The sequence below is a fragment of the Quercus robur genome, chromosome 2 (assembly GCF_932294415.1).
Source record: "Quercus robur chromosome 2, dhQueRobu3.1, whole genome shotgun sequence".
NCBI lineage: Eukaryota > Viridiplantae > Streptophyta > Magnoliopsida > Fagales > Fagaceae > Quercus > Quercus robur.
Window position 1 is genome coordinate 15,194,476 of NC_065535.1, and position 15,891 is coordinate 15,210,366.

Sequence of the window (15,891 nt, forward strand, 5' to 3'; positions counted from 1 at the left end):
TGACTTTAATATGGGTGTGTGGTGGTTGATTTTTTCTTATTTTTTAATTAAGGAGAATGGGAGGAGTAGATGATGGCCTTATGTAATCATCAAGCCCATCCCAAAAAGAATACTATAACTCCCAATGTAGCTTATGCACTTCTAAAACTAACATCCAACTCCCTCCTTAACGATTATTCCTGAAATACTTGACTCCTTATTTATTAAAATCATGAAAAAATAAAAGAAAAAGACATTTTTTTTTCTAATTTTCTAAGTAAATAAATGAGACATTTGAAAAGTTGAGTTTTTTTTTTTTGGGGGGGCAAAATATTGTTTAGATAATTTTTTTAATTATCATTATATAGTATATTTGAAGTTATTTTGGAAAATGATGAGAGAAGAACCAAATGTCGGCATTTCGAAAACCAAAATGCTTTCCCCCCCAAAAAAAAAGAAAAGAAAAAGCTTCCCTACCTTATCCAAAGGTTGGAGAGGTGGAAAAGTAGAAGGATAGAAAATTAGAAAGTGATAGAAAAGTGGGAAGATAAAAGATATTTTATTTTCCCTCGTGTATGTTTGATTGGGAGAATGAAAAATTGGAGAGATGAAAAATTCATTTGTTTAGTTGAAGAGAAAAATGAAAGGATAGAAAAAGTAGTTCATATAAATTTACTCTCATGTTCCTATTATATAAAACATTATAATTTATTTATTTATTTTGTATTATGTTATTGTCTTATTGACAAATATATTAAATCCATTAAGCAAATCAATTTACCATTTTTTTTAATTACACAAATTATTTTTCATAAAAAAACCCGCACACTATTTTTTTTTTTCTAACTTTCTATCTTTTAACTTAAAAAAAAAAAAAAAATCAAAATCAAAATCAGTTCCATCAAAAACAAAATCTACAAGAATAGCCATTTATTTTGTTGCCAAGTGTTATACATGCGTGTTGCCAAGTGTTATACATGCGTGTACCTCTCTCTCTCTCGGTTTTCTTTGGTTTTACTATTAAAATGTTAACACAGACTAGCCTTATCACACATGTGATGAGGCTATTTTTTTATTATTTTGTGTTTAATATAATTTTTCAATTTGAATTTATCTATTGTTAGCAAGGATACACAAGAATAAATTTTTAAGAAACTAAAATTTAAGATTTGAAATGGTACAAAAAGTTGGGTTTAGTGTGTGCTAGTTTTTAGAGAAAAAAATGTATCAAACGTGCGTGAGATATACTTAAAAAGAAATACTGGGTTTAGTGTGTGCTAGTTTTTGAATTTTGTTGAATTACAATTTTGACCTCATTTTTTATTTTTTAAGAATAAGAATTATCTAATTAGATTATGGGTAATTTTGACATTTTCTGAAATCATAACTAACTTTCTGAATCCTTTTAATATATAAAGATGATAAAATTATGGGTTTATCTTTGTTGTAATGTTGTGAATGGTAGGGTAGTGAATTTTTATATTGAGATGTTAGAGAAGGGTAGAAGAGGGAAATATGTAGTTGTGTTTTTTCAGTGAGTTTTCTCTTGTGTTTTCTGCTCGATTTGGAGACATTGATTTTTTGTGGGTCTAGGAAGAAAACACCCGAACCCCACCAAAATCCTTCCACTTTTCTCCCTTCAACCAAACAACCAAAATTCACCTTTTTTTCTCTACTTCTCTGATTTCTCTCCTCTATTTTTCATCATTCCTAAAATCCTTCTAACCAAACACACCAAAAAGTGAAAAATAAAAATCTTTCTAACCAAACACACCTAAATAGAAAAATGAAGAAGGATATAGAAGTTAGAATGAAAAATCATAATAAAGTAACATTATACTAATAATTGTATTTATCAATTGATTGAGCTGCTGCTGTTGTGTGTTACACAAAATATCTATGCTTCTAACTTGGAGTATTATGACTAACTGATTATTTTCTTAAGTTTTTGTTTTTATGTTATTACACATTTACACCCACACTTTCGTAATTTGAAATAAGATACTTGCATCTCTTAAAATGCAAACTATTTACATTGATCTCCTCTAACTAAAATAAGATTTTAAAAAAATATTTAATTTTGTATTTTACACATCACTTTAACAACTATAATTAATTTGGAATTTTACATCATTTTTTTATTTCTTTTAAAAATTTTATGTATTTTTTCAATTATTCAAAGAAGGTTAGTGCAAATAGTTTATATTTTAAGGGTGAATTATTTATATTGATCTGAGGAAAGGTGGGTGTAGAAACAAAAATAATAATAAATTTTTTTAAGGGCGGAGAATATTTTGAGATATGCCAAAAAAAATAAAATAATTGACAAACGAACTAGAATGCACGTTGGAGAGAGAGAGAGAGAGAGAGAGAGAGAGAGCAGATCGTGACATTCAAAAACTCGTGACGCAGCGAGACATTGATTTATCGATCTGGATTTTTCGTTTGTCGGCGCTAGAAAGGATAAATGAAAGATTTATTTTTATAAAAAAAAATAGAGGAAAAAAAAAATAGTAAAAGAAAGTTCAACCCCACGGGTTTGATTATAAATTCCAAATCAAGAACCAGCAGTGATCACACACTCCCTTCAACTCTCAAAAGTATCCTCACTTCTCTATTCTCTTTTTCTCTCTCTATTTCTCTTTCATATCCCCATGGATCCCTACAAGGTACTCATTCATATTCTTATAGTTTCTCTGTGATCTTTGGTTCCCAATAAGATCCATGAAAAAAAAATATAACCTTATATATATATATATAGGATAATTTATAAAGTGTTTTCAGGATCTTTGAATATCGATCTCTCATGTATTTTTAAGTAGAAAAGTGTGCAATTATGATCATTATAATGGTAAGAATTTTAAGCTAACAGTTTGCTAAATATGGTGTTTACTTTTTCATGGCGATGATGATGATGCAGTATCGTCCATCAAGTGCTTACGATACACCGTACTGGACAACAAACTCGGGTCTTCCAGTTTCAAACAACACCTCGGCTTTGACCGTTGGATCCAGAGGTATTTTAGAGACTCTGTATATTAATAATGTTTGTCTGTCTCAGTATTTATGTGCAACTGTGTTGTACTTGTAAAGCATAAATTGCGAGAGATCGATGAAGTGGTAACTGGTAAGCAGCCTCCGACAGAATTAGGGTGTACAAAAAAACAGGCGAGAAGGTCATTGTATTTATTAATGTACAAATGAATCCATACAACGTCGTCTCGTGTAATTGAAGCAATTAAAAAAGGATTGGATCACATCATTTAAATTTAAAAAAAAAAAAAAAAAAGCTAAACTCAAACTCAACAACGTGATCTAATTCAAACAATTAAAAAACCATCACATCAATAATAAGGCCAACTTAAAAACCAACGGCTACGGTTAACTCCCAACGCCTTTTTGTTTTTCTTCCCAATTTTTTTCTCTTATGTTATTAGATAATCTATATATGATTCACGTGATATTATTCCAAACTAATAAAAAAAATATAAGTGATTTAGTATTGTTTTGCAAAATACATGCACCTTTCTTTTTGGACCGTGAAATAGACTGATTATTATTCAGAGCCTTTTTGTCACTTTGATGGACCGATCAAACTTAAAATTTGTGACATTCATAGGAATTCAGACCGAAGTTAGATCAAATGTGAGATTACAAGTTATTTTGATTTTTTTTTTTTGGGAAGACTTTTTTTCTTCCTTTTTGATAAAGATAAAGTTGTTGATCTAAAATAACTGGGTATGTTTTTGGTTTTCTTTTTTTTTTTTTTTTTTAGAGAAAAGATAACTGAGATTATAAATGTATTAATTTATGAAATATTTTTAGAAAATTTTTTATATGGAAAGAAAAAAAAATTTGATGACTCTTTATATTTTTCATGAAAATAGCATCAAAATTTTTTAAATAGTTTATTAATAATTACCCTAGACCATTATTTTTATTTACTATTATCAGTTTTTTCTCTATCATATTGACAATTATGGATTTTCTAAACTTAAATATTCACTTTAGTTATAATTTGTAACATCACATCTTTTTGATCTTTATGGAGACATCAAGATCGGAAATCTTCATTCTAAGTAATGTTAAAGACAAAATTTTTCACACTAATTGAGTTGATAAGTTTTTAATCGTTATCATTTAGATCCACTACTAACATTATTTTATATTTACTATTAAAAATTTATCACCTCAACAATAATATATTTTTTGAAAATCTCCGTTAAAAGTTATCATTACTTAAAACTTAAAAGTGAGATAAAAAGTGAAAATCAATTTTTATCTCACCTTTAAGCAAATAAATCTCGCAAACATTCATCTCTAGTAAGTTTGAAGGGAGAATAAATGAGAAATTTAGAGGGAGAGAATTATATATATAGATTATATAAGACAATTATACTTTTTTATGGTGTTAAATTTAAGCATATATATATATATATAAAGAAATATTGTTACTTATGGGTTGGGATGAAATTGACTAATAGTAATAACACTTACAACTTTAGATAAAATATGTGGTATTAAGTTGAATATATGTAAGGGATTTTTTCAGTTTGACTATCTTACCCCTTACTTTTTAAATTTAATTTCAATTTGTTGTTTAACCATTTGTCAAAAAATTCTCCTTAATATATATATATATATATATATATATATATTTTGAGAAAATCAATTTGAACTAAATAGTAAGGGCAGTTTAGACATGTTGAAAAATTGTGCACCAAAATTCCTATTGTAGTTATATATGGAGATTATCAATTTTCCAAACCCATAATCGAATTATTTTGTTTATTTTGTTTTTTTACACTATTCATGCTTGCAAAATATTAAGATGATCAAATATAAAATAACTATTTCATTTACATATGTTTAAGTTTCAATTTTTTTAATATTTATTCAAAAGAAATGAATTTATAAATTAGATAATAAATAATATATGTATTTATATAAATTTTGGTATACGTAGTATGAACAAAAAGAATATATAATCTAATAGTATTATTTTTAAAATATTAATTCAACACAACGTAATTAAGTGACATAACATTAGATTTAACATTAGAATTACTTGATCCATAGTTCCATACTCATTATTTAGTGAAATAACAAGATTAAAGTTGTTGAACTAAAAGGAAACGTTTTTGGACTTTTCCGTTAAAGCGAAACACGTCATTTGTTATGGGCAGCAGCCCAAGCATCTTGGGTCAAGCCGAAGTTCAATCTTAATAAATTCTTTCTTCTGGCCTAGCTAGTTCAATCCAAATCTAGCCTAGATTAGTTAATAAGAACATGTGTCTATTTGGGCGCAGATTCAACTTTCTATTGCTGATTTATTTATTTAGTTATTTGTTGAAGTTAGTTATAAATATAATTGTGCTTAGAAAAGCAAGATTTTAAAAAGTTGAACACACACGTTGGGACCATTGTCAGGGATTCATTCATGTAATTATTTGACATGTTTGGGATGGGGACTCCACACACTCCAAAAAATAGTCTTCATTTGTTATGGTTTATAAATTAATTTACAAAAACTATGGGACAATTTTTAAGGTTTTACATCTTTTTAAGTTACAGTTTAATCATACCCATATTATTTTTATCTCATCAAAATAAGTTATACAGTAAAATTGTAATTTAAGTGATAGTCCAACAATGATAACATTTTCTATAGTGTATTATGTTATTGATTTCAACCTCACCTCCCCATCCCCAACTATCTATTTATCAAAAAAATATGATAACATTCACCGACCGATAACCATGATTATTTTGTTGGGCAATTCATAACGGATTTTAAAATTTTAAATTAAGGTTTAGTTGTTAGTTGTTGGGTAAAAGGAAAAATAAAAAAAGATTAATTAAAATAAAATTTCTATTCCTCCAAATTTCCCAATTCGAAGGAATTGAAAAATGGGAGGTTGAAAAATTGGAGGGATAATAAAGTTCAATTTCCTCTGATTCCCATCTCTTGAAAAAAAAATAAAAGGATTTGCGAAGATGAGGTTAGACAAAAGGATGAGTTTAGTAATGATGGAAAGTCAAAGCCATGTTGTATAATTTAACAGGAAAATGGCCCTGGATAGAACACAATGGACCCAAATGGTTAGGATAGAGATTTTTAGTTTTGGAGTTGATAATTGACATTACTTTTTTTCGTTTCTTATTGGGGATTCATTTCAATGTACTTTCTTTTTGTTCTTAAAAGGCATAACAAATTGAATATCTTAGGATGTTGTAAAATATATAGATCAGTTCAGAGAAGCTAGTATTGCATGCATTAATTTGGAATTGTGTTTCTGTTTTGTATTTGACAGGTCCAATTCTCCTTGAGGACTATCATTTGGTTGAGAAACTTGCCAACTTTGAGAGGGAAAGGATCCCAGAACGTGTTGTCCATGCTAGGGGAGCTAGTGCAAAGGGTTTCTTTGAGGTCACCCATGATGTTACTCACCTCACCTGTGCTGATTTCCTCCGATCCCCCGGGGTTCAAACACCTGTCATTGTTCGTTTCTCTACTGTTATCCATGAGCGTGGTAGCCCTGAAACCCTGAGGGATCCTCGTGGTTTTGCAACCAAGTTCTACACTAGAGAGGTGAATTCATGATTTCATAATATATATATATATATATTTATGTGACAATTAACGTGATTAATAGTAGAACTACCGCCAATAACATAATAAATAAAAGGCAGAGATGTTAGTTTATAAGATTTATGTAGTAAAATTTGTAATAACAGAAATATTACTCTTGTTCATAATATCTATCCTGATATGGTGGTTGCCTTTTTCCTTGTGAACTCAATGATCAGGGTAATTTTGATCTTGTGGGGAACAATTTCCCAGTCTTTTTTATGCGTGATGCAATGCAATTTCCAGATGTGGTCCATGCATTCAAGCCCAACCCAAAGACTAACATCCAAGAGATGTGGAGGATTCTTGACTACTGCTCTCACCTCCCAGAAAGTTTGAACACATTCACCTTCTTTTTTGATGATGTGGGTATTCCACAAGACTACAGGCACATGGATGGCTCCAGTGTCAACACCTATACTTTGATCAACAAGGCTGGGAAGGTGCTATATGTGAAATTTCACTGGAGACCAACTTGTGGAGTCAAGTGTTTGACGGAGGAAGAAGCTATTAGGATTGGAGGAACTAATCACAGCCATGCCACCAAGGATCTCGTTGATTCAATTGCAGCTGGAAACTTTCCTGAATGGAAACTTTATGTCCAGACAATGGATCCTGATCATGAGGATAGATATGACTTTGACCCACTTGATGGAACCAAGACCTGGCCTGAGGACCTTTTGCCCTTGCAGCCAGTTGGTCGCATGGTGTTGAACAAGAACATTGATAACTTCTTTGCAGAGAATGAACAACTTGCTTTTAACCCTGCCTATGTGGTTCCTGGTATCTACTACTCCAATGATAAGGTGCTTCAGGGTCGTATCTTTGCCTATGGTGATACCCAAAGGCACCGTCTTGGACCAAACTACATGCAGATCCCAGTTAATGCTCCCAAATGTGCTCACCACAACAATCACCACGAGGGTTTCATGAATATCATGCACAGGGATGAGGAGGTACTAATTATTATAAGCTACTTACTGCATCTTTTATTCAGACTTGCATTGCCTTGTACGGTTGTACCCCATAAATGAAATGTTGTGATTAAGATGCATGCTAAGGTGGTATTGCAATTTTATTCTTTTTTGATTTATGTAAAATAATTCTGATTAGTAATTATGATCATAATTTTTAGGTCAATTACTTCCCTTCGAGGTTTGATTCTGCTCGTCCTGCTGAAAGGTTCCCCATTAATTCTGCTATCATCACTGGAAGGCGTGACAGGGTAAGTCTCCACCAATTGAATCTTCTTTTTTGTCACAATGTAAATTTTACCATGGGGTTGTGGAATGGATCAACATATGTGTGAGCCATATACCTTATTATCAAATTTCATGAATTTTGTGACATAAGTTAAGTAGATGGTTTGACAAAAAAACATGACAAAGATGCATAAAAATGAATTGGAACTCAAACATAATTTGTTGGTTTATGCAGCGCGTTATTGAGAAGGAAAACAACTTTAAGGAACCAGGAGAGAGATACAGATCCTGGGCACCAGACAGGTACTTGTATTGCTCCATTGTTATAAAATATATGGATGACATATATGTATCATGTATGTCATTTTTAATGTATTGTTTCTTTTGCATTTCTCTTGTGATATTTTCCCAGGCAAGAAAGATTCATTCGCCGATGGGCTGAGGCTTTATCTGATCCTCGTGTCACCTATGAGATTCGCAGCATCTGGATCTCATACTTGTCTCAGGTGAGCCTCTTTCTCAATTGCTTCAATTTGAATGGTAACATTGAAATTGTGATAGTGTGCTGATTTAATGATCTGTGTTGGAATTCACTACAGGCGGACAGATCTCTAGGTCAGAAGGTAGCATCTCGTGTTAATGTGAGGCCAACCATGTGAATGTAAATGTGAAGGGTGATGCAAGCTGGATCTCTGAGTTGAAGAGAGTATATGTGAGATATGGAAATGAGAAATCAGTGTTATTCCAATAATCGCTGTGTAATATCATATACTTATACTTTGGTATTATATGGCTCTTAAACTTCATGCTTCAATCCAATAAACCCCGTTTTGTATATTTTTAACTTGTAAGTTCTATTTATGATTTATTGAGTTGAATTGCTCTGTCAATTTACTTGTATGCTGTGATGTAATCAAAGGTGCTTAGGCACCTTTCAATAAGTTAAGGGTTACAACATTTTTCACAAAAATTTTCACAATTGCTGACATGGCCTGTTGTGATTGGTGTATAATAAAAATGGTGTCAGTGGTGAATTTAGATAAAAGTGATGTTACTACAACAATCACAACAGGCCATGTCAGTAGTTGTGAAAATTTTTGTGAAAAATGTTGTATTCCTTAGCATTATGCAACATCTTTAGAGGCAAGAGTCTTAATAAAATTCAAGGGGAAATAAAAATTAAAAACAGAAACCGTAGGCTTATGAAACAGAACAAAAGGGGATTTTTTAGTCGACACCGCAAATGCCAAGCAAAAGGTTGTCTTTCTTCTTCCCTCTATTCTTTCAAGGCTATATCTGCAATCTACAAGAGGTATGATTCTTTTCTTTTTCATTATTTTCCTTCTCTCTATTTATTTATTTTTATTATAACATTATAATGCATTAGATAGTATGATTTAAGCTCATTACATATAGTAACTTTTTTTTTTTTTTTTTTTGAGAAACAACATATAGTAACTTTAAATAAGAATTTAGCTCTCACTTCACTTGGACTGTTGGACAAGTGTATTTTTGATGCCTAATAGTCTAATACCTCGGATGATATACAAGTACTTGGGATCTCAAATGATACATACACTTAGGCTTTTTAAGATAACTCTACGACATAATGTAAGGTTGGGCTAAGTAAGGTCCAGAAACAAAGCCTACCGTAGGGTTGGGCTAAGTAAGCTCTAGAGGTGCAAAGCATGGGACTCCACAGGTGTTTCCAAGGAAGTGGGCCACTAGAGAGAATTATGATATCAATACTAGAGCCCTCGTAACCAAGCTTGGCTGGGCTATCAAGCTAAATGGAAGGTTTTTTTTTTTTTTTTTGGATAATAAAAAAGGGTAAGGAGTTTCCCTACCTGAACGTGTATATAGTAATAATAGACTTGCAAGTAGGTAAACCCGTAAACGAAAACCACCTTTGGGTCAAAACAGTAATCCGGACAATTTTTTAAGGTAGCTAGATCTTTGTTGCAAACAAGCTCTAATAAGCAAAGCCTCCTGGCTATGGTTGGGCAAAAAAAAAAAACCATCAAGCCAGTCCATCTATCATTTGGAATGACCCCTGGATACCAAACTAGCTAGATTATTCAGCAAAAAAAAAAAAAAAAAAAAAAAAAAAAAAAACTAGCTAGACAATTAAAACTAAACCCAGAAAAAATTCTCCTCATCTAAGTACTTTTTGGTAACTTTAAGCCTCTTTGATACTGACGAGCAAACAAGACACCCATCTATGTCATCTTTTTACAAAATATCTTGGCCCAAGTACCGTGGAAAACTCCTACATGGCCCCTTAAGGCCTTAACACCCAAAGCCTATCACATCTAAGTATGAAAGATTGGATCAAATTCATCCTCAATCCTAGCCATAGGGTGGGGTTTCAGAGATGGAATAGCCCAATTCAAGGCCTTTCAAAGAATAAGTAGCCCAAAAAATCCCAAGAATAACTAACATTGCGGCCCACAACTTAGCAAGCTGGGCTTTCAAAGTAAATTCTAGGCCCTTCAGAGAATCCGTCCAGTCGTATTGGTTTATGGATAAGCGTTAGAATTTCATTGAATGTTTTTTTTTTTTTTTTTTTTTTTTTGAGAAAGAATTCCATTGAATGTGATTGTACCAATTAAATAGGATAATAAATAAGTATTTGAATTACTTTTTGTGATTGGTAACACTTACGCATCAATTATAAAATATTTTTGTAATAAAATTTGTAATATCTCCCTATCATCACTTTCATTCTAAATTTCTAATAGTTGTTCTTTGTTGTTTTAACATAATTTAACTTTCTTCAATGCGGTTTCTTTTTAATTTCTGGGCCAAATTGTGGAGGAAATCTTGTAGTTACAAGTGAGATATTGTGCCATGTTGCTCAATGCTGATAGATTTTATAAATTACAAGATATATTCATTGTTAAACCTGTTGCATTTGAGAAATCATAACCATGAATGTTTGCTTCAGGTTACTGTTTCACTAACAACATTGAAAGGAAAAAATGGTTATGATCATAGAAAAGATAAACTCCAGCTGCCATTTTTTGGTGTCTAAGCCTTTCTCATTGATCCGTTGCTGTTGTTGTTGTTGTTGTTTTTTTTTTTTTTTTTTAATTTAATATTTCATGAAAGATTACTATAACAGTTGGCTGTAACTAGTCACTAAAATTAGAACAGCATAACACAATATGAAGTTGTTGAGTTGCATTGAGCAAAAATACATATTCTAATTCTGTCACCTGTCTCCATTTTGTACACCTTTTAGCAAATTCATTGTATTCCTCCATTGCAGGGAAAGAGATTGAAAGGATGAAGGTTCTAATATATCTTGAATGGTTCAGTCCAAAAAGTGAAAAGCAATTGGATATGAATGCGTGAAGTTTGCTGATGACCAGGTAAATGAAACTGCCTCATTTTTATGTTTAGCCTTAATGAATCTTCCTTTTGTTAGCTCTGCCAAATGTTATGGGAAACCTGCTATTTAGGAACCAAAAAAAAACAACACTAAATAAGTTCTAGAAAAAAGCTAAACCAAAAAATCAGGTAATCTTATTGGCTTATTGCCAATATCAATTCCTACTGTAGACCACAAAATTTCAATATGAATTACAGTACAGCCAAAAGATTGAAGTAGATAATTTAGGGTGACCGCATAAAAGAATTCCAACTGAAAGCAAAGATTAGAGAACAGTTGAGTTATGCAGTTAAGAGGATGCTAATCCTGCAATTTTTGCCTCTATAAGATCTGAATGCAAATGATAATAATTACCACCAGAACAACACTAAAATAGATTAGAAAATCATATGCAAAAGGCACCTCATAGAGTCATATAGGCCTTGAAGAGATATAATTTGAGCTAAATTTAGAGAGGTTAATAATGAACTAACATGAACTCGATTCTATTTAAAAAAACATGTATTCAAACATTTTGTTAGTTTAAGTTATTCTATAGATTTAAACTATAAATATTGTGGATGTCAGAGACTCAGAGGCTTAAGTGGTCTTTTGCCTTTAATCTTCAAACAAAAGATGGGGATTCAAAAGAAAAGATATGCTTTGTTTGTTTGTTTGTTTGTTTTTTTTTTTTTTTTTTTTTTGGGTGGGGGGGGGGTGGGGGTGGCTAATCCATACAAAAATAAAATGGATAATGATATAATAAAATCTTGGAGTTTGACTTTAATTTTTAAATTAAACACTAAAATTTAATTTTTGTCAATGTTAACCTTATAATTTTAGAATTGTTGCAATATATACCTTTATTAAGTCTTTATGATTGATCTTCTCCAAAAAAAAAGTATTTATCATTGGAAGGGAAAAAGTCTTTATCATTATTTAATAACAACAAAAGTCTATATAAGTTTTACTTAAAATTTATCTAAGTAGAATAAACCTTTTTAAAGAATGGTAGGTGATACTTTGGAATTAAAAAAAAAAAAAAAAAAAAAAATCTCAAAGTAGTAATATTTTTTTGTAAAAGTAGTGGCTTATAGTTCAGCAAAGATATTGTTTAGTGCTCCAGTCTATTAGATGAGACACAATGAGGACTATTGACAAATTTTAAACACTTTTATGCATCATGTTATGTCATGTCAAATATACTGGAATACTGGATGCAAGTCAAATTCTAACTTCATATTACTTTTATTTAATAAAAAAATTTACCATTTGTTTAAATTGTAATGATTTTGAAATTATAGGTAGATATTTGATATTGAAGGAATCAAAAACTCTAGATATTTTTTCTTTATTAAAAAAAAAAAACTCTAGTAGCTCTCAAGGTTTAGCTTATGGGTTGATATTTTTGGATAGATGCATTATACTCCTCTATACTAAGGAGCCACCTAACCAGACCAAGCTTCTCTCTCTCTCATATGATAATGTAGATGATTAGATATATTATGGCATAAGTGGTCGAATATGATTTTTGCAATTTTTTCTTGATACACATTTTGACACAACTTACACACTTAGGATTACATCACATACACATGAAGACCACCATTGTTGTGAAATTAATCTCATCACTGCTAAACATATATATATATATATATTTTTTTTTTTTTGATAAAACTGAACATAAGTATTAGTTGTGGTAAAGTGTGTACAAGAGAGTGTCCCTAAATTTTTTGTGATTTGTGCTTCAACTTTATTTTTTGTCTTATTTAATTTTGCTGAGATCTCTTTATTTGTCTTAATTTATTCTCAGACTAAATAAAGATAAAAAAAGTTAGGCCCATAAAAGACAGCCTTGACTCTTGTGGCTAAGCTCACCTCATCACGTCCCATTCTAATCTAATCGGCATATTACGCAATTAGCAGCTTTCACACACAACAGTACAACACACTCTTTTTTCTTTTCCTTTTTTTTTTTTTTCTTTTTCTTTTTCTTTTTCGAGATTTTCATGATATTTATTTTAACTAGTCACTAACTTGTGCGATGCACGGGTTTATCTCTTCTTTGAGTAGTTTTTGTTATAGGCATGAGTTCAAACTAATAAAGCGTGTTCTCATTGTTCATAAATCTGCCAATAAGAAATATTACATACAAATCTCTTGCACTAAAATAGACATTAAATATGTAATATGATTTTAGCTAATACGAAGTTGGCAAATGAAAGTTGTGTGAAACGTTTATAAATTGAAAGAAAAGAAGAAGAAAGTTGATTGTAAATTTTGAATAGAATAGAACTTCTCTGTTTGTAGCTTACTCATAAAAAAATAAAAATAATGAGAAAGTTGATATTACATTTTAAGCTTCTCTAACAAAATTATAATTAGCCCACGCAGTAGAGAGCACATAATTATATTCCTAACCAAATACTTGCACAAACTCCAACTATAAATCTTACAAACCTCAAAGTTCATGAATATATTCTAACATAAAAATTGATAAGTAAAAATTTTAGTTTAAAAGATTTTTTTTTTTTTTAAATTCAAAACGGAGCAAGGAGGATGTTCTAACATAAAAAGCAAACAAAAACCTACCCTTTAAACTATAGAAACTTATTACCACAAAAAGGAATCATAAACATGCACATATTTTTGAAATCAAACTAAAGAATTAAAAAACATAGAATTAGACAAACTCATATGAAAAAAAAAAAAAAAAAAAACACATACCAAGTTCTTTGTAGCTATAGATTTAGATTCTAATATTTGTAAAACACCACCTTTGGAAGGTTTAGATTTTGATGGTTGTAGAGCACCTTCAATTATCTACTCTCTGTATACCAGATTATATGTGACATAAAGTGAGGAATATTATAAAATATCATTGTACCTAAAAGAAAAATTAGATAAAAACATTACTGATTCTCTTACCTGCTAAGTTGTGTTCCTAGGAAACCTGCAAAATCAAATGGAAAACAAAAACAGAAAAACATGAAGAACCATCAAACAAATGAAAAGAGGAGTTATTAATAACATATTTCATAATTTAAATCAAAATTCAAATCTACAGAGATGTGTAATAAAAAAATCATAACCAAAAACGGCCCCTCCAAACAAAATATTAGCTAATGTAGATACAAATTGAGGCAGACGACCTATCAAAAAAAATAAGCAGACAAATTGTTATGTTTATGGATTGAAACACGTAGGCAGACAAATTGTTATGTTTATGGATTGAAACACATATAGCAAAGGTTTTTTTTTTTTTTTTTTTTTTTTTGGGCTGCAGCCTAATAATTAGAATTATACTATGTTTAAACTACCTCCAAAGTGTTCTTGGAGTAAGGACATCACCACGACCAAAACTATATATAGTGGGGGAACGAATAACAAAGTTTTTTTTTTTTTTGGCTGTGCAATGGCCTAATAATTAGAATTATACTATGTTTAAACTACCTCCAAAGTGTCCTTGGAGTAAGGACATCACCACGACCAAAACTCTATGTAGTGGGGGAACAAAAAAAGAAAAGGTTGGAACAAAAAAAAAATGAAAATAGTGATAATGTGGAAATTTGTGGGAAAGTTTTTTTTTTTGGCTACGCAATGGCCTAATAATTAGAATTATACTATGTTTAAACTAACTCCAAAGTGTCCTTGGAGTAAGGACATCACTACGACCAAAACTCTATGTAGTGGGGGAACAAAAATAAAAAGAGAAGGTTGGAACAAAAAAGAAAAAGAAAAAGAAAATAGTGACGATGTGGAAATTTGTGACAGCTTCAGAGGCTTTGGTTATATGTATATATATATATATATATATAGATAATGACTACTTTGATGTTTTTAGAATTAAAAGTTTTAATACTTTTTATAAATATGTAAAAATATTCCCAATTAATGTATTTAATTATATAAAAATATTGGATTTTTTTTCCTAATTCATGAATATTAAATAATAATATATTTTACATTTGCATTTGGCTCCAAAATGAGTTGAGTCTGCATAAACTAAACTCTATGTCTGTGAACCGTGAATTTGAGTTAAGATTGAAATTGATCTGTTTGAAACTGAATTGAGATATATAATAGAAATGACACCATTTATAATTTACAAATTTTTAAAACTTTTAAGCTTATATTTGAAATGCTCTACATATATGAAAAATCTTCATAGCAATGTAACCATGTTTTGCATGAATGCCATTTAACATGCCAATATCATAGTTAATATTCCATGATTTTGGTATGATTATAATGCTATTAATGTAAAGAAATCAATTAAATTGATGCTAAAGTTGTTAAAAAAAACAAATATCAAATTAATGGCTTTACAAAGAAGTGTTCAACAAGTACCACTATTGGGATATTGGAAGAAACTAATAATTTTTCATAAAATGTCACACTTTAAATTGTCACCTTAGGCCACAAAATATGTAGAGCCAACCTGCGACTTGTGTGACAAAAGTTTGGATTTACCCAGGTTCAGCGTAGAAGAAGTTGTTCCGTTTTACGGTTTCACCATTTGTTGCCAGTTGGTTATTGCAAATATTAGTTCCGTTTTACGGTTTCACCATTTGTTGCCAGTTGGTTATTGCAAATATTAGTTCTAAGGTACATCCGGAAATGTCAAGTTCACACAAGTCTAATAAGCAAGTTTCAACAACTATATTCAAATAGAAACATTCAACACTGTCAGGGTTGTCATGAGG

The 15,891-nt window shown here is 30.6% G+C and overlaps 1 protein-coding gene across 2 annotated transcripts; it reads left to right on the forward strand.

The window, feature by feature from the left end:
• Positions 1 to 2,484: 2,484 nt before the first annotated feature.
• On the forward strand, positions 2,485 to 8,649 carry LOC126712564 (catalase isozyme 3-like). 2 transcript variants are annotated; one of them, XM_050411936.1, is made up of 8 exons: positions 2,485 to 2,648; positions 2,900 to 2,996; positions 6,294 to 6,571; positions 6,790 to 7,566; positions 7,746 to 7,835; positions 8,048 to 8,115; positions 8,225 to 8,318; positions 8,412 to 8,649. In XM_050411936.1, exons 1-8 carry the CDS (start codon positions 2,634 to 2,636, stop codon positions 8,469 to 8,471), a joined length of 1,479 nt encoding a protein of 492 aa, XP_050267893.1. In that variant the 5' UTR covers positions 2,485 to 2,633; the 3' UTR covers positions 8,472 to 8,649. The 2 variants fall into 2 exon arrangements, with proteins under 2 accessions (XP_050267893.1, XP_050267892.1); XM_050411935.1 differs by lacking the exon at positions 2,485 to 2,648 and having other exon boundaries at positions 2,864 to 2,996.
• The last annotated feature ends 7,242 nt before the right edge of the window (positions 8,650 to 15,891 follow it).

What these genes read in the sequence shown, in the direction of transcription:
- LOC126712564 (XM_050411935.1), top strand. Translation starts at nt 2,879, where the DNA reads ATGGCGATGATGATGATGCAGTATCGTCCATCAAGTGCTTACGATACA. An exon ending in CCAAGTTCTACACTAGAGAG is followed by an intron (nt 6,572 to 6,789) that starts GTGAATTCATGA and finishes CTCAATGATCAG; the next exon opens with GGTAATTTTGATCTTGTGGG. An exon ending in TCACTGGAAGGCGTGACAGG is followed by an intron (nt 7,836 to 8,047) that starts GTAAGTCTCCAC and finishes TGGTTTATGCAG; the next exon opens with CGCGTTATTGAGAAGGAAAA.